The 26,848-nt window shown below is 37.7% G+C and overlaps 1 protein-coding gene across 3 annotated transcripts in view; it reads right to left on the minus strand.

Annotated features, from left to right (window-relative positions):
• PACSIN2 (protein kinase C and casein kinase substrate in neurons 2) overlaps positions 1-26,848 on the minus strand; it is a 54,790-nt gene that overhangs the window by 7,491 nt on the left and 20,451 nt on the right. For all 3 annotated transcript variants that reach the window (XM_053943298.1, XM_053943297.1, XM_053943295.1), the window contains exons 2-7: positions 19,761-19,871; positions 7,650-7,806; positions 6,680-6,915; positions 5,854-6,009; positions 4,637-4,812; positions 2,061-2,181 (exon numbers count right to left, since the gene is read on the minus strand). In XM_053943298.1, the coding sequence (XP_053799273.1) occupies positions 2,061-2,181; positions 4,637-4,812; positions 5,854-6,009; positions 6,680-6,915; positions 7,650-7,806; positions 19,761-19,820 (906 nt within the window). In that variant the 5' untranslated portion in view covers positions 19,821-19,871. The remainder of the gene's footprint in view (positions 1-2,060; positions 2,182-4,636; positions 4,813-5,853; positions 6,010-6,679; positions 6,916-7,649; positions 7,807-19,760; positions 19,872-26,848) is intronic.

Here is a 26,848-nt window from a genome sequence, read left to right on the forward strand (position 1 = left end):
CAAAACGTGACTGAGAAATTCAATTGAACAAGTAATTATCACATTTCATTTTCAGACTGACTTATGGAACATACAACTATATATACAACACTATCAATAATTTCTAAAGACAAGTCACTTCAAACATTTCATTTACAGCTCTCATCTGGTTCCTACTCCAGCAATGCAAACAGCTGTCAGTTGTCAGCTGTCAGTAAGGTTATCTGCACTTCCCTGTTTAGTATTCTGAACCCCTTGAAAAGACTTAAAATAGCAGACATCTGGCACACAACTGGAGAAATCAAAAGAGCTGGCCAGTACAGATATTTAAAAGATGCACTGTGAGGGCTCACAGTTTCAAATAATGCCAAGATACCTGGCTTTAAAAGTTAACTTTAATGTTCAATTTAAAAAGGTATTGTAAGACAGGGCTTACTTCTCAAAAAGCACTCTCAGATGACTTACAAAGTAGAAGCTAGTTTAAATCTGTGCCTAAGATTTAAGCCCTTAAGGTACTTCACCCTGGATTTAGTGAAATTCACTGTCCTAAAAAGCCATCTATAGGAGTTAAGGCTCGAATCAACACAAGTATTGACAAGACTAATGATGCCACTTGTAGACCCTTCTTGATGTTTTGAACCATTCAAATTGGACAGGCATGGTGAGACCTAAACACAGCTCCTGCATCAAGTCAAAGCTAAGCTTTGATATCCTGTTATACTATATACACTATACAGACACAAAGCAGGAACCAACAGAAAACTGGATGCAAGCAAATATCCTATGCTGAGACATGTTTCCTCTCAGAAGTCTTAAAGGTGAAAAAATGGTCAGGAGAGCGTTTGCTATACAAAAGATGGCATTTGAGATAAGTATTTTTATCAGGAAATGGAAGTTTTCAGAGTTGTTATTACTCCTATGTAGCAGAGTCAGTCCAGTGCTTTCTGTAGTTCTTCAAATACCTCATAATTTTAACTTTGTGAGACACATACTGGATTTCTGAATTACCACAGTTAAAAGACCACTGACCTATGCATATTTGCAGTTTACAATGCAATTTCATAGTCATTTGATCATGACTTTTTTACTTACGTCATCCTTGTAGCATGTAAATGAGAAAAAACTTGATTAGGAAAACAGTAACAGCAGCATTTAATTTGTTAATTATGATGTTTAATAAAAAGGATAGTAATTTCCCCACACAGAAGTAACTGCAATTCAGTGTTTCAGGCAAAGAAATTCTACAGTACTGTTATGAATTTTCTTCTTCAGACCTCTAATCTAAAGTTACCCATTATTTTAAAAACAAGTGCTATTTTCCTTTATGGTTAATAAGGGAACATCGAAACACTCCAGAGTTTATGCTTGCACTCCATTAATTTAATCTCTAGAATTTATTTCAACTAAACCCACGATTCTGGTCCAACTCGTTCCACTTCCAGCTATCATACACGAGTAGTATGATCTGCGCTGACACATTTTGGTACTTATTTCTTCTAGGCTATGGTAACAGAACACTATTTGGAAAAACTCCTTTTGAAAATGGCATCCAGCAATAAAATTACTAACTGGGTAAAGGTGGAACTTTTTTTTTTTAAATAGAGCAGTATTGATTTTTAAATACCAAATTTCAAATTTTGAACTGTTTAGTTCAGACTTTTTCAGAGTCTTTGCCGCATACACTACAATTACCTGCTAACAGCAAAGAAATGATAATTGAAGTCTGAAGTCTCCCACCAGAGGGAGAAATAGAACATAAAGGATAACATATGCAGGTGTCAGAGATGTATCAACTAAGCAATGGTTAACAACTTCAGTAATGACTTCAGCTTAGAAAAAGGCACTGTAGTTTTCTGGTCTACCCATTTTCTCTTTAAATAGGTGCTCAACAGAATCACCTGCAACTGTTGTGGGATGAGAAGAACCCAATAAAAACTGAGATAAGAAAACTACTATGACTTGCAAAAAGATTAAGTGTTGGAAGTTTGAACTTAAGAATTACACCATAAAGAAATATTACAAAAAGCAAAGAGGAAAAAACTAGACAAAACAATTCTGTGGTTTAAGTACTGTAACCTTACCTCAAACTGAGGCCAATTCATTGACATCCCTGGACCTTGATTAGCTCTGAACCACCGCAAGTCTTCAACAGCATCTGCTGCTTTGATATTCTGTTCCAGCTCACGGTAGATATTTTTGTAACTGCAAAACAAATTTGCATTCTAATTTAGTATCACATTTAGGATCATGGAAAATCCCTAAGCAGTTTTTTAAAAAAAATATTTTGAAGTTCACAATAGTATTGAAAAAACTTAGAGCAAGATCGACTTTTAAAAACTGACAGACCTGTTAACTGCCTGTAAAAAGGGAAGAGTAGTCCAACAAGTAAACTTGCTCAAAGTTCACCACACCATAAAATCCCTGTTTACCAGATTTTAAAACTATGGCTCTTGTGTAATTTAACTGGCTGTTATTAAAAAATATATATACATAGGACTGTATTTAAACAACTGAACTGCAGTCTTGTAAGTTTCTTGAATTTCAAAGCTTATCTACAAGGCAGTATAAACTGGTTTTGTGCTAAGTCCACAGGACTTGGTGAAAACTTCTGTTTTAATCCAGTGAGGATTGTGAGCAATTATAAAAATAAAACCCCCAAACTTGAAGCAGAGGTAAATAGGTTAAACATTTTCCTATGCAGGTATAATATCTGCTAACTGCTTTTACTGGTTTGAGTACTGTCAGATTTTACTAATTGTACTATTTGTATCAAACACTGTGAAAAAAAGAACCTTACTACTTTTTCTTATCTCTCACTCTAGTTGTTTTTCATTAACAGAAGTCATGTTGCAGATACAGCTCTGATCCTAGACCATGCACATGATAATGTGCATGACAGTACACTTATATCAAAGCCACCAACATGGTGCAATATGGAACTCAGAGTTTAAAAAATATCAACACAACAGTCACAAGGCTTAAAACAAGAGACACAGAACTGCTATTATATTATTTTATATATAGTTAAGCTGCTATTATACTCAAGGTAGAGCATTTGTGAAAATCCTTCCAGACCAAATCACACAAAATTTAGAATTAGAATCCATAAGTACTGCATTGTCAAGGAGTCAAACTTTCTCAAAATACACTTTTACATTTCTCAATTTCTACACAATACTTGACTGCTTTAACATATACACAGTATGGGTTTTTCCCTACATCAGCAGTCATTTCAATGTTTTCAAGCAATAGAGAGGCATGTATTTTGAGAAAGGGAATACGTCATTACCAGCCATCAGTTAAATCAACAATAAACTTTACGTCTACATCTCTAGAGAACATAGCAGGCTATTTTCTGGACTGTGCTCTTTAGCAACATTACAGTTAAAAATCAAACTTTCTTTTAATGACTAATTCTACACCTTTTATCTCTGTGCTAAAAGAGGCAAAGATAAGGAAACAGATGAACAGTTACAGCTGCTTTTTCTCTAGTTTCACCCTAATAGTTCTGTTCTTTGTTTGATGCTTATTATGACCACTCCTGGAATTCTAAGTATCTTAAAAGGAAATAATTGCCTCTCCACTTGGTCATTTTCTGTGGTCTTCCCCCAACCTTGTCCATTTGGTCAACTATTTCTCATTTATTTCTGATTTGTAGTTTCATTTAACCTGATGAAACTGAATCAAATGGGCAGCAATTCTACCATCTATCTACTCTGAGAATAAAAAGAATATCTCCCACTGCAGTTCCATAAGAACTTTGAAGCCAACCAAAATGGTAATGATGCCAAAATAAGTGGTTTTGCCCTTTTCTATTGCTTGCTCTGTTTTTGTTCTTGCCTCTGTGTCACCCCCTTTCCTCAGCCAGCGTTAACCTTTGTGTGACAGCAAAGCAAACCGGTTTGGGACATTGCTCAAGTTAAAAGCAAATTCAGTTCTTCCTTTTCTCCTTGCACTTGAAATGCTAAGCAGAGTGCACATGACCTCTGCTGTTAGAAGTGAGATGTAAAATACCACCATGGTTGCAGCACTCCCTGCAAGTATTCCTGTGTCTGGAGCTCCCTAGCAAGCGTTTAGCTTTCTTGGAATACAGTGAGGGCTCAGGCAAAAAGAACAAAATACAAGACATACTTGATACCTACGACAGTATAAAGAGCAGACTTTGAAATTAAGGTGGACAAGAGTTCAGCAGTGGTTAACTTATGGATCTTAAATTCATCCCCACAAGGTAATTTCATTAGTGAGCTCTAATATTTTAACAATAAATGTATTGACTACAAATTTCATGCTGTCCTACACTAACAAATTCCAGTTTGTTCTCTAATAAACATGCAAGACACATAATACACCAAGACCTTCTTTTCCCAATCTTTGATCCAGCATTTTTTGATTCTAAGTGCTGAATCCCTTCTAACTGGAACATATTTGATTACAAAATACCAAAAGTATGAAGGTTTGTTGGTTCTGGCAAATGTTAGAGATAGGTGCTAATCTCATTTTAGACAAAACAAAGAATTAATCTCTTTCACTTACACTTTCAAACTGAAGCAACACATTAGAAAGCAATCAGAACTCTGAACTCTGATCTACTTGAAGCACTTATTACTTTCCACAGGAAAGTATATTCAGCATTAATTTTGAAGTCTTACAGTTTTACCTTGCAACATTGGACATGTCAAGGTGCTTCTGGACTTCCAGTAACACTTCCCGGAAGAAACGCAGCCGCTTTTCCTCAAACTGCTGGCACTGCTCAAACACCTGCTCCATGTTCTCCATATACTGAGGAGTAGCATTATCTAATTCTTTCAGTGATTTTTCATACTTTTCTTTTGTCTGGGGGTACAAAACCAAACTGTTAGCAATATGTTTTATTGGTGCCCTACAATACAGACCCATCAACGCAGTAATGGCTGAGGTTTAGACCAGAAGTTGCCAAGCTGTAAACTCTTTTCATGACCACTGTACCCACCTTAAGGTACAATGAGAATTATCTAAGTGAACTGCAGAAACAGTTACAATAAACCTCCAAGCCTCTTCTCTGGCTTTTTAACAGAAACCATAACAAATGTTAACTCTGAAGATAAAAACCAAAGGAGTTACAGAGTAAATCAGAGCAGGAAGTCTTTCAAATTACTGAAGGTATTTAGAGATCTTTTAAAGTGCCATCTTTTCTCCTTTAGTAATTTACGTAGTGCACTGTGAGTTATGACCAAAACCCCAAACATTGTGTACATCCTTGTGAACATAAATGGCATACACTGTGAGCTCAGCTAACAGATACAACCTCAGACTCTGCACTAATTTACAGTAGTAGTCCACAGGCAGGAAATAAAAGATCCCAACTGATGGAACATAACGTTCCAGATCCCAGAAAAGCATTTGCAAAGGAAAAAGATATCCTTGAGGAATCACATATTAAAAGCCTCTCAGAAGCAGCCCACTGAAGAGATAAGGCAAGCTGTGCAACAGAACAGCATTTATTTAAGTGGATTATATCAGCTTCATTTTTTAAAAAATGCATTCTGCAGTCAAGAATGATGACATACGTAGTTGTCAGCAAGTTTTAGGCATCTGTCTCAGATTCTCAAGTGAAATAGCTCAGCCATCACTAGTAAATAAGTAGATCTCTGTTCTAGAAGTTTGCTGGCTTATTGTGCTTAGCTCCCTCCTGAAAGTACTTAAATGAAATAGAGGCCATACATTACTCATCTTCAGAGAAGAAAAATCTGGCAGGAACACATTCTTGGGAGAAAACTAAACTTTGGTACAGAACTAACTGACAGAGAGCTATGTGAACGGGTGTTCACAGCACATTCAGGAGGAAAAAAGAGCTTAAATATACCCAAGATATAGGTCAAAAAACATTCAGTATACCTTTAGTACATCTTGTTTGCTTCTCTCCACTTTGTCTTGTAATTTCTTGAGTTGTTCAGGATTCAGTGCTGGATCAGCTTTGCTGTTTGTTTCTCTGGATATAGCCAGTTTCTCCTCCTTGCAGGCAGCATGGTAAGCTTTCTTTGCAGCTTCCACCTACAAAAGAGATTTGAGTCTTTGCATCTGGAACAGTCTACAGCAATCATAAAACCATAAAATCATGTGACAATGAAGAAATTGTCAGGTTTCGTTTTCAGGATATTTTTCTTTTTTTTGGGGGGGGGGGAGGGGGAAATTGTTTTCATTTAGGCCAAAGAATGAACAACACATAACAATCAATGTAAAGAAATTACTGGAGCATTCTTTCATCAAACAAGAAATATCACTCACACAGCTTAGAGAAGTGTCGAACAGACTCAACAAAAGGTTTACTGAAAGTTCCCAACTAAACACTTCTCACTCATGGACATGTTCACCTGCTCCCCCTTCTTCTACCAACCTGTTATTTAAGAATAATGTTATATGAGAGGGGGGAAAAGCCACAAACACATTTTCCCTCATTTATTTGAGCAACTTTCAATTGCATGAAATAAGATACTGTTAAAATGATGGCTTAAATTTCACTTTTTCCAGATTTTCACTGAATTCACCAAGATTAGGAGAGACCAAGAGAAAAATATTTATTTTCAGAAGAGGACAGAAAGCAAGAGATCTTTAAGAGAAAGGAGGGTCCAGCAGAAAGAATAGGGAGTTTACTCCCTTATAGAGATTTGAAACATTAGTATATTATAACACAGGATATCTAATACATAATCTACTGCTGTACCTCTTTCAGCTTTTTTGCCCAGGGTTTCTGAGCTTTCCTAAATCCATCTTCTGCTTCTTTGGTTTCCTTAAATCCTCCCATCATTTGCTTATGAAAGGCTTCCTTCTGCCAGTTCTTGATTTTTTCAAAATCTTCATTCATCAGTGAACCTTTTACTTCTAGATGTAGTTCACTCACTTTTTCAGCTTCTGACATAAAAGCACACCAAGCCCTTTCTACTGTTCCATACTGTGGGCCTAAACACAACAAAAAGTATCATTCTCAGTAACCATCACCCACATGGAACTTATATTCCCAAGAAACTACCTGAAACTATTGACTTATATTCACTTGTAAACAGCAATGTTGATGCAAACCTAGAAAAGGGAACTTTTTTTTTTTTCATAGAAGTTTTGAGTATTACAAACTTTTAAGCCAGAAAAAATAATATTCATTTAGTCTGGAGTCCTTACCCCTGTACCACAATTCTCAGTATTCCACATGTGAGCTCCCCTTTGAACTGCCTTCAGTTTCTCAATATACTTTTTGAAGGGTGAATAACCATGGAAGGATAAACTATTGCAGAATATATTAAACAGCATCACCTTAGCCTTCCATTAGAGCAATGCCTATGTCTTTAATTACCAGTCTTTCCCGCACAGTCACTGCCCCCTTGTTATTCAGAAGCCCTTTTGAAACTGTACTGGTAATTATCTAGAAACAGACAGTTCTCTAGAACATAATTTGGTACTGGAGGCAAGATTCATCTGCTTCAGCAAGAAGCAAGTGAACTTGCAAAAGAGCAGGGCTTTGCTTGGTTGGGTTTTTATCACAAAAAGTTTGGTCATTTGTCCCGTTACTGAGCCACTTGCAAAAACTCAATTATAGGCTGAAACATACATTATTTTTACTTTGTACTTACCAAAACAAAGATATACAGAAACATTTTTTTCCATTTGAGAAAGCTGTCAGAATTCAAACTCAGCATTACCTTTCTCCACAAGCTGCTTCCACCTTTTAGCCCATTCTGTGAGCTGCTGAGCATAGACCTTCTCTATCCGCGCCCGCTCATGAATACAATTCATAAGATCATTGCAAAGTCTGTGGCCATCATCAATTCGTTTTACTGTTCTCTTGTAATTTCCAACCTACCAAGAGACAAAGACTTAATTTCTGCTTGAAAGCTCTGAAAAAAAGACAAATCTCTAATTAACAGAAATACTGTAAATGAAGAGTAAGATAATATATAGCAGGAAATAATTAATTATGGAATCAGGTTCATTCATCTTAAATCAATTAATCATAAAACCTAACTGCAACAATGCAACAAAGGCTACAAGTTCCCCTGTAAAAGAAAGTTGTTAATTTTAAAAGTTAAAGTTTTATTATATTTTATTAAGTCTGCAATGTAATTATGGGCAGTCACCACAATTGTTCTGCATTATTATTTCTTGGTAATGTTCTAGATAGTGGAGAAAATTAAGAGAAATAATAGAGTATTCGTCAATATTTATCATCAAGTACCTAATACCTTAATTTTATGCTGAGTTTAATCTTTCAGGATTAATAAAACCGCAGAGACATGCAAAGGAGCACTGCAACATCTCTATCAACCATAATAATAGTTTTTAAGAATGCAGTCACTGCTGAAAAAACAGATAGCAATTATTTCCAAATTATACTCTAGAATTTAATGTGGGAAGATAATGACAGCAATGACGTGGATTTACCATACTTAGAATTGTAAATACTAAAGAAAAAAAAAAAGACCCCACAGTTGCTCAATGTACAAGCTATAATAAAATGAGGACATGGAGCAGGATGCACACTCTATAATCAACATCCATTATATAATTAACACCCCCTTTCACTCCTGTGCACACAGCAACATGGAATAACAAACCTAAATGTCTGAAAGGGAAAAAAAGCCTTGCACTGCTCCCAGAGTAACATTTCCACTGAATTCAAGGTCACTCAGGCTGGCTTTTGTAAACGTTAAACATGACCTAAGAACTCTGTTAAGAGAATTTGCACAGCCTATTAAATATCACAGCCAGTTTCTTATCTGCCCAAACCACCTAACTGAAAAACAAAGATTAGCAGCAAGGCAGTAGATTAAATATTCAAATACTCAAAGCACATTAGTCATTTCTACATTTGAATCATATCTGCTTCACATCTTGACAGAGAAAAACATCTAACTTTTAGGTTCACATTTATTCAGAATTTTGTCAGCGGATGCACATGCAAGCCATTTGCTTGAGAAAAATGGTATACTCTTAAAAGGGGAAAAAAACCCTCTATACTAAGTGCTGGAGGAATAAACGACTATACTGATAAACACAGACATATGCTCGGTCTTCTCATTTAAATCTGGGAAAAAAATAAAATCAAAACCATCAATGACATGACAAAACCATTTCTCTTAGTGGCTTCAAAGAATTCATCTGAGCATGTTTTTTGGTTTGGACTAGATCCATTTCAACAGATCAAAGGAATTTAGTTAGCATCTAATTAAGGCATTAGTTCGCAGTCACTGATTTGTCTAAATCAAGTAAACAAATGCATACACACACATACCCTGTCCATTTAAACATAAGCCACAATATAACTGAAGATGATAAGCTACCAGAGAGAGTCAATCCATCCACGGTAACTGATTGCATCTACTACCAAGAAAGCATGAAAAATAATCTTCTATTTTCAGGAGAAATGGAAATGGAAAAGTAGGGAGTTATACATACATAATCCAAGTGTTAAGGAATCTCTCCAGGAATATTTACAGTCTTTGTAATGAAAGACAAATAATTCATATGCTCAAAATTACTCCAGCTGTAGGTTCACAGACAAGCAGACTTTAAAAGCAGGTTATGTTAGCTTGCCACAACTACTGAAGCCTTATATTAGCATCAATTTGTGTCTCCAGTTATGTGCCCAGGGATTTACGTCTGTAGCACGAACATTTCCTTTCATAAATTCTCACTATTAAATTAGCATTTTAAATGGTAATATTGAATGGTATGAGAGCTGGCTGCCTTGTGGTATATTTAATCTTTTCATTCTGAGCAACCTCTAACCTCATGGTAACATCTAGCAGTTGCCAAATTTCAGGCAGGTATTCGGGGAACTGAGCTTACCTGTGACCACTCACTGTTATCACATAAGGGCACCTTTAAAGAGCTGCATGCACACCACAGATAATTCACCCACCTCCTCCTCCTGACAGGAGGACTGAAGGAACTCAGCAACACAGTTTAGAATCAGCAAAAAGAGGAACCAGGTCTACAATACTAGAAAATAACCTGGTATAGCAAAGAAAGTCTTTTACACTGAAATTTGTCCTACGAGGAAAGCTAGAATTTTGGAAATACAGCATTTTTACTGTGTTCTATGACAGAGAACATTAGTTATACAACTTAGCATGTAACATTTTGAAAACCTAGTGGTTCCTTTTAAAAAAATGCATTTTAAATTAGGGACACTGCAATGACACATTTTAGAGATGTGGAATGTGCAGCTTGTCACTGTAGGACATAAGGTCACAGAGCCAAGTAAAGGGAATAGAATTTCAGTCTTTAGGTTGTCATGGAACTCCTAGAATAACTGGAAGGAAGTTAATAAATGAAAAACCTAGAAACACACTCAAGACAGCCTGAACTCTGAAAAACATGATCTTATACATTGTTTATTCAAGACTCTTTTCTCCAATTTCTGAGGTAAATGGCAAATATTTTGCAAGACTTCCCCCTTCTCCTCCATAAATATTTGAGCAAATTAAAAATGAAGAATTCTTTTATTTGTAGCAACTGACCAGGAACAACACAAGCAAAAAAATCTTGTGCTTTTTGTGTTTCAGTCAGAGCCATTTTACATAATGCCTGGCAATTTTCAGATTTCTCAATTAGCCCTATACAATACATGAACATACATGATTTTGCTAGTTGGAATAATTTCCTGATCATTGTGAGCATTGCAATCTTTCTTGCTAAACAGACAGCAGACAACTAAGACATTAATGAAGTTATGACATAAAGTTCTAAGTCTTCATGCCCTACACATAAAATATTTGTTTCGGAAAAGTAAATGGTAAGGTTACAAACTTTCTTACCATTTCAAGTAGAAAAATATATGTTTAAAAACTATAGCCCATTTTCATTTTAGCATCAACACTACATCCATCTGAAAGAGATAGTTTATTACATGATATCAAATTCAGTTGCTGTTTACTCTTAGTTGTCAGAAACACTTCAAAAATAAATAACCAAGAGTTTATTTCTTAAAAATACCATTATAATGGTCACTTTTTTGATGCAATCAGTTCATTCTGGGAAAACTGTTCATTCTGATTCATAGTTTTGTGTCACTCTCTCTGTCTGTTCTAATTTGAATTAATCATCAGTTTCAACCCTTTTCCACTGCAAAAAGTACTGAGTTTTGCTACTAATAAATCTCAGTTGATCCTCTTTTGCCCCATCTATCTCCTACAGGCACTACAGATGCTGTCAGGTCTCCATTTAGCTTAATCAAGAAAGCATTCCTTCTGATTTTATAACTTTTTCTCAGGCGTCAGCACAGCAATGTCACTTCAAATCCTCTACCAAATTTAAGATTTCGGGAATCTGTAACATCCAGAAAAAAACAGAGGCACCCTGTGATGAGGCATTGATCATCCTATAGTTGGCAGTGCAGGCAGCTTGCCTTTTCCCAAGGGAGCCAAGCACTGCCACTGATGGGATCTTTAGTGTGAATTTATCTAAGAATTTACAACTTCATTATTCTACAATTTCACAGCACTAAACACTAAGGGAGAATCTTAAATTATGTAGGCTCCTTCACCTCAACTGTTAGACTCTTTTTTTATTTTAAGGCAAATTCATAGAGCAGCACAAAAGCCTAGAGTGTTAAACACACCTTGCAGGTTTTTCTGGTACACTGAGAGAAAAAAGAATAATATTTTCATTTGTTAGCAGCCCAGAAGGTGGCAAACATTCAGCTATTGCTAAACTCCTGTTAAATAATTTCAGCATACCATGACAAACATTATATCATTAATACTTCACGAGTTTCAAATGCCTGAAGATAGATTTGATGTCAACTCTTTTTCCAAGTTTGCAGAGCTTATTCACAGCAAATCAGCCTTTATGAACTGGAACCATTCAAAAGAAAGTCAACAAGGTATTTTTAGGGACAAATACTCCTAGGCATGAAACAGAATAATAAGCTTTAAAAATTCATAGTCAAACCCACACAAACCAATGGCCAACAAAGAGACACACGCTATTTCCAGCATTCCATTTAACCATGAGTAAAATTTCTTTCCAGCTATGTCAAACGGGAAGTTTCCAAACATTTCAACCAGCATTAACATCTACAACCACTGTGTGGCTTTTGTAAATAAGAATAATTATCTTAGTGCATAATTAGCACATACAGTCCAAGTACCTATGAGAACTAGATGTGAGTAAGTTTAAGTTTATACATATAAATTCACCCCTGGTTACAAGAAAAATCTTGAGGAAACTCTTAAACACACAAAATCTTAAGTCAAATACACCAGTAAAGCAAACCCTGGCAATATAAATGAAAAATATTCCATTGCTCAAAGTTAAGAGGAAATTTAAAAAATGACTATGTGACAGGAATCTACTATTGCAGAGCTCAAATACTTTTTATCCAGAGTGTTGCATTTGGGCCTTCCTTTGGTTGGTTGGGGTTTATGTTTTGGGTAGGGGTTTTTTAGTGGTTTGTTTTGTTGTTTTTTTAATGTGGTTAGGAGGGGGCAGGGGACAATGGCAATGCAAACAGAGGCCAAATTTAATCCATCCATACTACACAGGGGATCAGCTTCCACTTTGAGAGGTTGAAAGTCTAATATTGCTAATGGGTTCTCAGCAAATCCTTCAGAATGCAACAAAAGCCCTGTGTTCAGCACTTCAGAATGCACACCAGATCCTGTCTTACAAGGGAATCACTCACAGGGCTAAAATAATCCCAGCTGCAGGTTTAGCAGCTGTTCAGTGACTATTTCTGTTTGGCTAAGTAGGTGTTTGGAACACCCCTGCAATAAATGGGCTCCATGTTGCTGATGTTAGCAGAAAGTCAGGGAGATAAGGAAGCACACAGTCTCTGAGGGACCTCGAGCTCATTTAAAAGAAGTGCCTCCACAGGCAGGGTGGCTGCTCCTTTTGATGTCTTACCTTGCAAGATATGCATACACCTCCACTTTGATATCTAGGAACACTCACTCATTGGCTTTCTTACCTTCACAGGTATGTTACTGAACAAGAGCATTGGTCTCATCTTGCCCAAGGCATTTTTCTTTTGATATATCCCTGATAGTGATTATTATCATATGGCTGGAGCTTAATAAACAGAAAGCAAACTTCATGATGCATTTTGTTAATTATTAATATACCAAATTCTTTCACAGACTTTCCAAAACTACTCCAGTAGGACAAGGCAAATAGGTCTCATGCCTACTTCTCATATTTAACTAAAGCAACACAATGTTGGAACTAACCAGTTTTGCCACAGTCTATTTTTGGATGCACAAAGTGCCCTAAATGATTATGTTGCATTTACAGCAGTCATGCAAATGCTTAAACTCCATATGATAGATGTGAAAGAAATAGAAAGGCTTTTTATTTTTTCCACTTTCCCTTGCAAAACCTGCTACCTCCCTGCTTCAGGCTATCAGCAACAACCTTCGATTACCCAGAGCACATCATCCTTGTCAGCTGAGTAACACAGAGGAAGGGATCCTTTCTTGGAGCATATCAACAAGATTCCTCAGTCTCTGAGCTTAACCAGACAGATCAAGGTACATTGAGGCTTGACAGAAAAATAAATTAGGAGAGTGAAATTTCCATCTCTTAGGTAATTTAAGACACTACTACAACTGAAACTTTGATGAAATCCTCCAGTGCTATTGTGGGAATTACCCTTCAGAAAGTCTTTTCTTACTATTTTGCAATTCTTTGTTCTCTAAGCAAGCTATATTAAAACATGTACAAAATTCTCTGACTCCTAAAGTACTTTTATTGACTAAACACCTGAAGAAATTAGAGGAAAAGAAAAGGATTTGTTCTACAGAAAAGGATTTGTCATCCTGCAAGAAGACAGAAAGCCTTAAAGTAGTATCTTGGGTTTACCAAAGACGAAAAAAAAACCACTTCAATTATGAAAGCTGCTGCTATTTCTTTGGCACGCTTAACAAACATGTATAAATCTGAAAGCCTGTTTTTTTTCACTCATATCAGCTGCTCTGATACAAGATATCCCTGCCTAAGCCTTGACCTACCCACATTTTTTGATTGCCAGATCTACAGTGAGCCATCACCATGAACACAAGCTCCAACAGCAACTTCTCCAACTCCCTTTCAACAAGATAGCAATTTCCCAGCCACAAATCAGAACCTGATAACTGTATCTGTGTTGTAATAAAAATTACTAACCTTTAGAGGAAAAAAGTTACTATTTGTATTGTATTTCCAGCATGGAACTTAACTCTCAGTGCCAGAACTGGAAATTTCCATGAACAGTATTGAAATAACTTAATAAAAAAAGCTTAACAGATGAAGTAACTTGCATTGAACTGCTCCATGGACAGTCTGAGCATATGCAACCAGACAAGGTTAGAATAGTAAATCTACCACCAGGCAACTACAGACTCCAGATTCACAATTTTTAGTAAGAAACCATAGCAAAGGCAGTGACAGTTCCAAAAGAAACCAAAGCCTTCTCAAGTCAGCAAACTGATGGAGAACAAAGTGCTTCATGTCCTAAAGACAATGAAATTTCTGTCAACAGCAATGGCAAAAGTTTTGAAGTTCACTTATCAACATTTTATTAGGTACAGTTCCATCAGTTCAACAGAACAACCAACTTTCAACAACTAAAAGTGTTTGAGTTTCAATGGATATACAGTGAGCAAAAAACAGCTTTGACAGTCTGTTTTTCAGCTAGGACCCACAGGCAGCCACCTCACTCCTTCCTAAATGCCTTTAAGAAAAAGATGGGCTTAGCAGCACAGTTCAAAGGTAAATAAATCTGAGTTATTTTGGAGAGCAAGGGAACAAACTCAAAAGCTCACCCTGCTCGACTAACACTTCAGTGCCACAGCCAAGTTCAAATACATTCACTGCTTTCAGCTGTGGCAGTAACACATATCAAGGTGGCTTTTAACAAACTGCAAGCTGACTTTAAAAACAAAAAAAAAAACTTACTGTATCAAAAATCTTGGAAAACCTCTAACAAGATTATAAATGTCAGAATCTGTAGTAACAAAACAACTTCCAAACTGATGAGGAGTTCTTTACTTCCTGTGACCTGAGGCATGAAGCACTCGGCTGGCATTCCAGAGGCACCACATGTTTTCTAATCAAATCAAACAAAAAACATTGATCAAAGCTGTTTAACGCTTTTGAGAAAGATTAAGACCAGAATTCAAAGTTGCAGTCTTCAGAAACAAACCAACCAATTCAGAACATATTAAAAAGGATGGGTTTTAGACTAAATAGCAGTCAAATTTAGTTTGGATAGATGACTCCAAACCAGAAGTATCATGGACTGGCTTGGGTTGGAAGGGCTGTTAAAGATCATCCAGTTCTAACCCTCTGCCATGGGCAGGGACACCTTCCACTATCCCAGTTTGCTCAGAGCTCCATCCAACCTGGCCTTGAACACTGACAGGGATGGGGCAGCCACAACTCCTCTGGATAACCTGTGCCAGGGCCTCTCCACCGTCACAAGGAAGAATTTCTTCCATATACCCAATCTAAACCTCCTCTCTGTGTGTGCCATTGCCCCTTGTCCTGTCACTGCAGGTCCCTGTCAAGAGTCTCTCTCCATCTTTCCTGTGGGTTCCCTTCAGGCACTGCAAGGCCACAATGAGGTCACCCCAAAGCCTTCTCTTCTCCAGGCTGACCAATCCCAATTCCCTCAGCCTTTCCTCCCAGCAGAAGTGCTCCATCCCTCTGATCCCCTTGGTGTCCCTGCTCTGGCCTGGCTCCAGCAGCTCCCTGTCCTTCTTGTGCTGGGCCCAGGGCTGGATGCAGCCCTGCAGGGGGGTCTCAGCAGAGCAGGGCAGAGGGGCAGAATCCCCCGTGCCCTGCTGCCCTGGGGCTCTGGGTGCAGCCCAGCACAGGGGGGGTTCTAGGTTGGGGCAGGGCCAGCTCTCACCCACAGCTCCCCCAAGTCCTTCTGCCAGGATTGCTCCCTCTGCCCAGCCTGGATCCATTACACACAGGTGTGCCCAAGACAGGGGCAGCACCAGCACTTGGTCTGGTTAAACCTCATTAGATCCCATGGGCCACTGCTTGAGTTTGTCCAGGTGCCTCTGGATTGTCACTGCACCCTCAACTTGGTGTCACCTGCAAAGCTGCTGAGGGTGCCCTTGATCCCTCTATGCCGTTAATGAAGATATTTAATAACTCTGGTCCCAGTATGCACCCCTGAGGGACACCACTTGTAACCAATGTCCATTGGGATTCTGAGCCACTGACTGCTTCCCTCTGGATGCAACCACCCACGTAATTCCTTTTCCATCCAGCAATCCACCCATAGAATCCATGGCTGCCAATTTGGAGAGAAGGCTGTTGTGGAGGACCACATCAAAGGCTTTACAGCAATCCCCATAATTGACACCTGTACCCTTTCTCTTGCCCACTGATGGAGCTGCTCCACTGGAAAAGGCCACAAGGCTGGCCATGCAAGATTTGCCCTTGGTTGTCTCAAATCACCTCCCTGTCCTCCTTGTGCCTTATCAGAGATTCTAAGAAAGTCTGTCCTATGATCTTCCCAGGCAGAGAGGTGAGTTTGAAAGGTCAGTAGTCCCCAGAGTCTTCTTTCCTACCCCTTCTAAAGACAGGTACAATGTTTCACTCTTTCCTGCCACCTGGAATTTCACCTGATTGCCATGGCTTCCCAAGTCTAATTTTTACAAGAACAATCTTTGTGGTTATACATCAAAAAAGAGAAAGCACAAAAAAACCTATAAGGAAACCAACTGATTGCTATACAGAAGTCTAACATTTCCTTATCCAAGGATAAAGAAAGGTATGCTCATGCATTATACATTAGTCTACTCACATTGCTTATGAAACAGACTGCACTCCTGAACTTTTGGAAAGAATACACAGACAAGTCTAAGGAAACCGACTTAAGTAGTAGTGTTTACAAAACAATGTCAAGTAAGTCACCAATAGCACAAACACAAATAAACTACCTACAATAAGCATCAAATACATTTAAACAAACCTTCATGAAGGCCCTCATTTAAGGTAATTGCCATTTCTCATCATCCTTTACTGTATTTAATTCTTTGAGTTCAAATTTGTCCAAACATAATCATCCTAGTTTACAGAAAATTTCATTCTTATTCACTCAGCTTTTATGCTTCCAGACATGATTATTTGATGGAAGACAACAGCTTGGTACAGAACAGCCAGCCAGAAATCATGTTCTGCTGCCAAGTATACAATGCACAACACACATCAAAATATCCCTCCAGAATTAGTTTTTCCTGACTGCCTCCTCATTTTATTTTGAAATACTTCTAGCAAGGAAGCCTGCACTGGAAGTTGCCTTAGCATAAAACAAACCACACAGTAAAACTAAGGTTGGAAGGACCCTCTGGAGATCAGGTAGCCCAATCCCCTGCTCAAAACAGGTGTGATAGCTCAGATTGCTCAGGATCACAGCCAGCTGAGAGACACCTCCAAGAGCAGTAGTTCTCAGGGTTTTCCTTTCTACCCCTTTTAAAGACACGTACAGTGTTTCACTCTTTCCTGTCACCTGGAATTTCACCTGATTCCAATTCTCATTTTAACAAGAATAATCTTTGTGGTTATACATGAAATGGTCCCACAGCCTGTCTGCAGTCATTCTACAGAGCAACCCCTTCAACAAAAGGGGTCAAGGCTTCGCATACATTGATTTTAGAAGAACTTCTTTATAAATAAGACAGACATATTTAACATCATAGTAAATATGTCTCCTCAAAAGACTGTACCTATCTATTCAACCAGAAGCTCACTAGCATTAGGTCTTTTAGAAAATATATTGAAAAAATATGGGAGATCTGCATCAAAATGTAATATGCTGTCACCACAAAGAGCACATTTTAGTGGTCTAGAAAAACTTAGATTTCAAAGGAAGTACAACATCAGGTCACCAAAATCAAGCTGTCTAACATAGGTCTCCAGCAAATTCAGACAGCCTCCCCCAAGCCACTTTCATGCTTGCTATAATTTAAACTCAAAAGACCTCCCTCTCAAATGGAAGAAGTTTGTCCTACTGAGTACAGCTAATTTGGACACTGTACTTACCTCCAAATGTGTCAATATTGACACTACCAAACCTTTCTTTTTACTCAAACACTTGTTTTTGTAAAAGTATTTCTGCTTTATGAATTTTCCTTTCTTTAGAGCTTAAATTATCACAGCAGCTGAAAGTCTCTGTCAGATAGGGGCAGCACAAATTGCTGATTGTCTTTGTTTGAAAAGACAGGAGTCTGTGAAGGAAGGCAAGGGCCTCCTGTGAAATGGAAAAGGTAAACCCCCTCCCTCCAAATTACCACAATTTCAAAATAAAAAGGCTCTCAGGCAAAGATATGGGAATGGGAATAACAGTTCTTTACTAGGAAAAAACTAAATTAAAAAAAAAATTTAATTAGTACAAACAAAACTACTGATAGAGTGAGAAACCTGACACCCTGAGGAGTCAGGGTGTTAGTGATAGTCCAGTTAAATGGTGGCTGCTCCTCCTTCTCTTGGAGTGGCAGATGAAATGCTGCTGAAGCGATGGTCCAGTAGAAGGGTGTAGTTTTCTCTGAAGGTCTGGTGATAGAGTAGATGGGCCTGGTCTTCCTCTGGGAATCCAGTGAAGAGGCTGAGCTGCTGTCTCAAGAAATGCTGATTTTATGCAGGGAGGGATGCTTGGCTCCTCCCTCTGGGTGGAGGATCTTACAATGGGATGATGTAACTTTATCAGTCATGCAGTGAGCCATTCAATGGCACATTAACAGAAGATATCTCCCCCGGAGGGAGACATTGTTCTTGGAAGAGATAAGAAAACTGCCCAACAGAAGATACCTGCCCCGCCAGATGGCAAATAGAATATATGCTTATCTTACAAGCCAGGACACTTGTAGGAGGAGGGGTTGGGGAAGGCAGTCTAGGGTTGCCATGGGAAACAGCAGTTGTATGAGTTCTCCACCCCCTTTTGTAAGAGAATTGTACCCTCCCCCTGTCCTGTCAGTTATTGTTCAAGTCTGCCCCTTAGCCTAGAATCTTCTCTGTTCCACGTTTTCCCTTTGGTTCTTCCACCAAGAACACTCCTTTCCCTTTTCCCCACTGGTTAATGTTATATCTCCCCTCCCCTTAGCCTTTTCCCGATTGTACCCTCGTATGCTAAACCCTCCTACCCTTATGCAGTTAAAAGAATCCTCACCCCGCCCCTCGGGGCTCTCGGAATCTGCCTCCCTTCTGCTCGTTGTCTCCCTGTCTGCCCCTTCTGTGACCCTTCAATAAACGAGCAGGATTTCAGCAGCCCGAGTGTCCCTCCCGTTCTTCTGGTGGACCCTCAGATGTACCAGCTATCTGAGCTTCGTGCCGAGTGGCTACAAGCCCCCACGGCTCAGCAGACACTGATATTACAAAGTACTTTATATTATCTTTCTGTATGTATACTGAGATAATAATAACTGCGATAATAATAACTCATCTCAAAAACGTTTATACTTATATCTAGATACAAACAGGAGACAGGCAGTACATCTACACAGTACTTTTGTAACACTGATCATTTTAAAAGTTACTCACACATAGCCTTCCTTGACAATAAAAATTGACAAAGGTTCAATTCTGAATTCCATACCCTACCCAACTGGATGATCCTCAAGTTTGTGCCCATTAGAGCCCTCAACAGAAATAGGTAAAAATTCAAGAGGTAATTTCTACCCTGAAGGCTATTTCTGCAGTTCACAATAACCAATGTGTCTTGAATTGCAGCTCTCTCCACAATTTACAGTGCACAGAAATCAGATTTTCTACAATACAAGTAAAAAATAAAATCAAAATATTGAACAGAATGTTTGGATTACCTCCCAGAAGCTATCACTAGAAACTTCTACTCCAACAGAATCATCATATGAGCCAGACATCGTTATGTAAGAAGAGCTTGTAAGTATTCAGAGCTTAAACACCTTCAGAATCTGTAAAAAAAGAAAAAAAAACCAAATTATGAGCATTACTATGAAGTGGAGTTCTGAAGTTATGAAAAAAAATTATGTTAAGCATCTTCATTCAATATTTTGATATCTAGAGATGCCAAATAAAAACAAACACAGGGTATTTTGGAACAGAAAACTTCTACCACACAGTTTGTGGCTCTTATCATGGCATTGGTTGTCCAGAAAACACTCAATGCATCTGCTTGTATCACATGTCACTGGACTCTTGAGTACATTTAATGATAAAATTTCCTATCACAACCAAAAGAAAAGATGGAGCAGCAAGATGCTTACTCATTAACTATTCCATGTTCAAAGCATTCCTATGAGACAATCAGCTGACCTTTGCCTCTGCAACAATAACATGCACTGATCCCTATTCCTTTTCCACTGGAAATCTGTTACACAATGAAACCCACTGGAAATATTTAAAGCCAAAATTTGTTGATTTAAAGAAAAATAAATGTGTATTTGTCATTGTTCTATTTTAGCAAAACAAACCAACAGAAAACCCATCAGCTCTGAATTCTGAGCTGTATTAGAAATAAGTCATTACTTTAACAAGTAATAGACACAGCTACAAGGAAGAAAAATATAATCTATCCTCATGGAAGCAGATGACTTTATGAATCACTGGGTATGAAAAAGGTTAGGGTTACCCTAAGCTAACATGTAAGATTAACATCAAAAACATTACTGAGACAAAAAAATCCCAGCCCTTGCATCCATAAATGCAGTTTGTGGACTGGGAACCAAGAGGTAGCAGAGAAAGGAAACAGCTGCGTCCCAAAATACACACACAAATCCCTGTCTGATCTCTGCAGATATTTCACCAGGTTCCCCTGTTTGGATGTCTCCTGCCAAGTTTATCTCTAACTACCACCAGGGATACATACAGGTAAACAGATTTTACCACCCCTTGTGGGATGAATACTTTTATCAGTAGACTCTTAAGTTGAAGCTCCCACTCTTTTTTTTTTGCCTTGTCAATCTTGCTTCCCTTAAAGTATTATGGTCTCTTCAAAAGGGGGCTGAAAACACCTCCAAACCTGACCTTGCTGCCCAGTGGTTATGACAAACTGCTGAGAGAAACAGCACTGAAAGCCTCTCAGGCAAGAAGAATTCAACACTAAATTAGCATTTCTGGGATACACAGAAAATAACCATGCCATAAGGGTAGGCACTTGTTCGTAACAAAACCCAGCTAACTGAAACAAAATAGTTCTTTGGACAGTTGCAGCACAAACATACAAAATTACTCTGGCTGGGAAGGCAAGATGTTTCTCCTTATCAGTTTTTTATCCAATTCATTTACGTAATGCAATTCACAAAAAAAGCTTACATAACCTTAATGCTGAATATGGAACTAAAAACCACAACAAGAACATCCATTGTTAGAATTCTATTTTTAAAAGACAGCCAAAATATATGAAGGGTTCTACAAAATGGCAAACTAGAAAGGAAAATCATATAGAAGCAAATTATTTTTACATATTAGTGTAACAATCTTCGAATTATGTTATTAGTAATTACAAAAAAAAAAAAAAAAATCTTTTCCACCTGTGCTTTTACTGAGCCAAGATGGAAAAGTTTAAACACTATGCAATTGTCAGTTTATCTAACAGCACACCTTTACATAGAATGTGTTCTTTCCAGATAAATTTTGTCCCTTACAATTTTTAGAATATATTCAGGTAAGCAAAGATGACATCTGTGATAACACTAGTGTATTTTTCCACATCCTTTTTTAGACAGCTATAAAGCAGTATAAGGAGGAAACCAAACTGCAGTAAGCTTGCAGCTAGCTGGACCAATTAATAAGAACAGTTCAAAATTAAACAGCCAGGCATGCCATGCAGAACAAGGCAGGAATGAGGTTCTGAAGGTTGTCAGGAAGGGTTAGGGCAGCTTTTCTCCTCTACACCAAGATCTTTCAACCAAAGTGCTCACAGCCATTTGGAAGAGATCTGGCAGACAGCTGCAGAGGTCAGCAACTTGGAAAAAGAAACTCTGAAGTATAAACTTAGAGGAAAGTTTCAGCCCATCCCATCCAGTCACCCATCCCACTCTCCCAAGCCACATTAGCAGTATTTTTTCCCTCCAATTACAGATAAAAAAAGACCATGAAAGTGTTCTGAAGTAATAATACAGTGTCCACTTACCTTTAACAAAATAGCTTAAACTATATCATTGCTGTAAATTTACTCTGAAAAGTTACATGGAAAGATTGAAAAAGCTCAAACACAGGAACATTTTCTTAAATGAAGGAACAGGTTGTGGTGATTGGTTTAAAAAAAAAAAAACTTTTATTCCTCCTCAACTAGAACTACATAATACATGGAGTTATCCTTTTTTCCCATAGAAGCATTAAAATGATCATCACTCAGGGAAATAGTGATGGAATTAAGGTTTTAATGTGCCAAATACTATGCTGTGAGAAAGTATGAGCAAGTGTATTTAGGGAAACATTGTGAAGTCATAGCAACAACTGGTAAAGAAAAACTGTTTTTATAGCCTTACTTAAAAATAAACTATATACTGAGATAGCAACATTAAGTGGTGTGAGTCATGCTACCCTCACAAAATAGAATTATTACAGAAGCCAGGCCTTTAGCACATTTTTTGTCAGGGTTTGGTCCTCCCATCCTCCAAGTGAATTTGCAGAGGTTTCACAAGTAAGGTTCATTGCACTTTTTTTTTGTTTTGCTTTGTTTTGCAGGGTTTCCATTTTACTATAAAAGAAAACCTATGAACAACTACAGATGTCACTTAAATTCTAGAAAATTTAGATGGATACAACAAGAAAGATGAATTCTGCACAGATTCTCCACAAGCGATCACCTGCATCTCACAGAGCTGGGGGTTCTTTGGTCAGCTGGACTGCAGCAGAACCCGTAACTAAGTCCAGAGGAAAGCACAGTGCCCACACCCACTTCCTATATTCCCACAATAGTTTGGCTTCATCCACTCTTTTTCTTCTCATTCCACAACTCCAGGCACATCTCTTTAGCACTTTTTTCTTGTCCCCCAACTGCTAAGCTGACAGTGGCCCAAGTGCTGCAGCCACCAAAAAAAGCAGCCCAGAGAATGCCTTACCAGTTCAGAGCCTCTTGCTGCCTTTTGTCACAAGCACACTTTAGCCATGAGAGCTTATATAGACTAAAAATAAACCACAAAGTCCAAGTGCAGAAAGTAACTCCATCATAAACAGTACATACTGTAATAGCTAAGGAAATGATGCAAACAAACAAGGCTCCAATTTCTTGGCCCTGACTTTTAAGCAATTCTCGTAAATTAGGATACATTGATCTTTGCCACAAGGAAACAGACTTTAATGAATAAATGTTGCTTTTTTTTTTTTAAGCTTCCTCTTAGGGAACATTCTAGGCATGCTTTATGCTACAGACCTTGAATTTCTTCCTCACTGCTAGTGCCCCACTGTGTGAAAAGAAGTGCTACAAATATCCTGAGGGCTTAACACACAAGGATTTTAGAAAATATTAACTAATAATGAGCAAGCAGACTTTCAGATACCACGCGCAAAAGCAGCTGAACACAAGATGTCGCCTCTGCTCTCAAGAAGTTGGTTTTGATATTACTTTGAAAGCAATTTGCAAAATTCCTTGCTTTGTTCATGTTGAAATAATTGTTGGGTTTTTTTTCTGTGCAAATGCAGACTGTTAAGAGGCTAAAATAATCCAGTGAATCTCAAAATTCCCTTAAGGCATTCATTTTTCAAAAGGAAGATGAGAAAAAGCTTTTAAAGAAATCATTCAGTTAAATCATCTCGGGCTCTAATAACAAATAACTTTGATAAACTCTTACTGTGAAACAGGTAGGGCTGTTTAAAGTGAGATTTTAACATTCTGATTTCTTTTGGAAGATTATGTTTATTTTGAAAATGTATTTCACTATAGTCAAAAAGATGGCATTAAAAAAAATCTAATTACAGTTCCATGGACAAGAGGCTGCTTTAAAGCATGGCAATCACTAAACTGTGGCCCTAGGTGACAAACTGGTCCACAAAAGAGAAACATCTCAGAATCACAGAGTGACACAACCTTCCAAGCACGATCAGCTCAGGTTGCTCAGGGCTTTTACACAGATAGATCTTGAGAACTACCAGAGATGGAGATGGCACAACTTCTCTGTGCAACCTATTCCAGTGATTAACTATCCTCAAGATGAGATATAGAAGAAAAAAAAATTAATCCATATTTAGAAAACCAAATGGTGCTGCCATGCATTGTCTCCAAGGACTCTACAGATGCAAGCTGAGAGAGACAGTCTATCAGCCTCTAGAAGAGAAAAGCACCTGGTCACATTACCTTTTAAACTTATTTTTGGAATGACAGCATTTGTCACCATGGATCTGACTTGTCAAGATTCCAAGTTTCATGACTAAGGACTGAATTACTTATATATAAGAACATGACTCAACTTCAATTAGCTGCTCCTAAGAACTTTCAGCTATAGTATTTTTCCTTCTTATTCACTGAAGTCTCAGGTTTTGTTCCACACAGAACAGGAAGGAAACAAGACTTCCTTGTACAGAAATAAATACAATCTATGCGTTAAGTGTGAACTACTGTGTTTTGCTACCAAGTGTACCTGCCATGAACATGCTCAATCTCATATTCTCTGGTTAAATAAAGCAATTTAGATGTTACTTTATTTTCTATTTTGTCCAAAGAACTTGCTCTATAAGAGTTTCCAATTTCTTCAGGGTTGCAATCTGTTTACTGTTCACTTAGAAAAAAGTGACATAACTTCTTTAGCAATATTGTGAAATCATGTAACAAAAGCTGTTAAGAATCACAGCTACTGACACTGCAAAGTCCATTAATTAATATGAAAAGTAAATACGGGAAAAAAGAATGGTTTACACATTCAAGTGACACCAAAAAATTCCAGCCCCTGGGTGCAGGGAAAAAATGCATCAAACCATGATTAATAATCACTGTTACTTAATGCTGTGAAGTCTTCTAATTGCAATCAGTAGACATGACTAAATTTTATTAGCAGAAGTTAGACCTTAGATTTCTAAAGGTAGAGTCTCAAATCCACTCATCTTGAATCTATAAAACAGGGAGAATAGCACCCTCCTCCACAGGGATTTAAGATAATCCCTTAGCCTTCATCAAGAAAACAACTACAGCAACCAACACCAAAGAAAAGTCCGTAAAAGGAAATTGAATCACTGTTTCTTGGGGAATTCAGCCTCTATGTTATAGTTGGCAGAGCCATGCACCAAATGATTTTTGGAAAGAAGTTGACAGCAACCTATTTGGCGAACCATGAGCACTAAAGGAAGGAATCTAGGAAATGCATGCTGTTACAGACTCTGAAAGCTTATTTGCTACCAGGCACACACCTCTGAGAATGAGAGCAATGTTTATTCCTAGATTTTCTAGTTTGGATAACTCAATAATTTGCCACCTAGACATTTTTCAGTTAGCAAATAACATAAAATGGCATTAAATAATAAAAAACTATCAGTTCATAGTAGTCATTCATAACCCTGAGTAACAATAGACTCTGCACTTCTCAGTTAAGGAAACCTTGAGTTTAAGGTTGCTTGGTCCACAACAACCTCCTTGGTATTGGATTATATTTGCCCATGCCCACGTCTGTTAAATGCTGAATGTGAAACCACTGAAAGTAGCAGTCATTCACTGCCCTAAATGTACAAGCCATGAACACACATTCAAGCCATAGTTTCAGCACACATCAGATCACTAAGCAGATTAAACTTCTATAATTACCACATGTAAAAAAATCCCACACAACTCTAGTGAGGAGACAGTCTCTAAAATTAAACTCTTCAGGCACATTAACACTGTGTCATGCAATCTTATAGTGGATACATTCCATAATCCATAATAAAAGGAGTAAGAACAGCCATTTTGGTCATTACTGATTATTTTACTAAATAAATGAAACTCAAAATTACTGAACAAACAATTGGAATAACACACAGCACAGAAGTATACCTGAAACATGAGGCAATGACACAACATGCTCAAGAAGACTCTTGGACTGCATGTTTTCTTTCATCCATGTAAAACACTACCTTGTTCTCACACTCCAAAGAAGACTCGCAGAGCCCTGGAGTTGGCAGCTCTTATCTCCTGTCCTCCCTCCCCATAATTAGTGGCCAGACATGCTGGTTTGACATGCTGCTGTTACACATGCTGTTTTTTTACACATTCATGACCTAACCATCCCTAAGAGCTCCCACATGCTGCCAGCAGAGCCTCCCTCTGCATTTTTCCAATTAACCAGGAGATACTTGAAATAGCAACACTGACTTTGGGGAAAATTTTTTTTTTATTCTCAGTTTGACAAGTCAGTGCGCGTAGGTGTATTATTTTAATTGTGCAATTTTTGTTTTAACCAGGGAAGCTATTAATCACCTTCAGAGGCTTTGCAGAGGTTTTTATTTAAAGTTAGACACTGACCACAGAAATTATTAACACTGCAAAATACATGCTTTAAGTGGTAGAGATATACCAGCTAAGATGCAAAGTTGAGGAAGTGATGTGGAGAGCTTTAAAATATTTGCATCTATTTAAAACAAACCATATCATTTTCAGATTATACTTTTTTTTTTTTTTTTAATCTGGAGGCATAAGGGGAAAATCCACATTAATGTCTTCTTCACTGTAAGAAAAAAGTGCATAAAATTTGGCTTTGAGTAAATTATGCCAGAAAACCATCTGAAGAACTCAGGATCATTTGTCAGTTAAAATAACATTTAAAAATATTCTTTGATTTTTCAAATCAGAGGTTTTCTACTGTTTAGGATCAAGTGATTAAAATTATAAAGTGCAAGAGGAACTTTAATTTAATTACAGGTGTTCACCCTTTCAGAATGTTCACTTTTGTAATGCCTACGACATCACACACTAATTCATATGTCCTGTCAAAGTCTCCCAAAATTAAATGAACCTTAATAT

Source organism: Vidua chalybeata, chromosome 5, assembly GCF_026979565.1.
Source record: "Vidua chalybeata isolate OUT-0048 chromosome 5, bVidCha1 merged haplotype, whole genome shotgun sequence".
Lineage (NCBI taxonomy): Eukaryota > Metazoa > Chordata > Aves > Passeriformes > Viduidae > Vidua > Vidua chalybeata.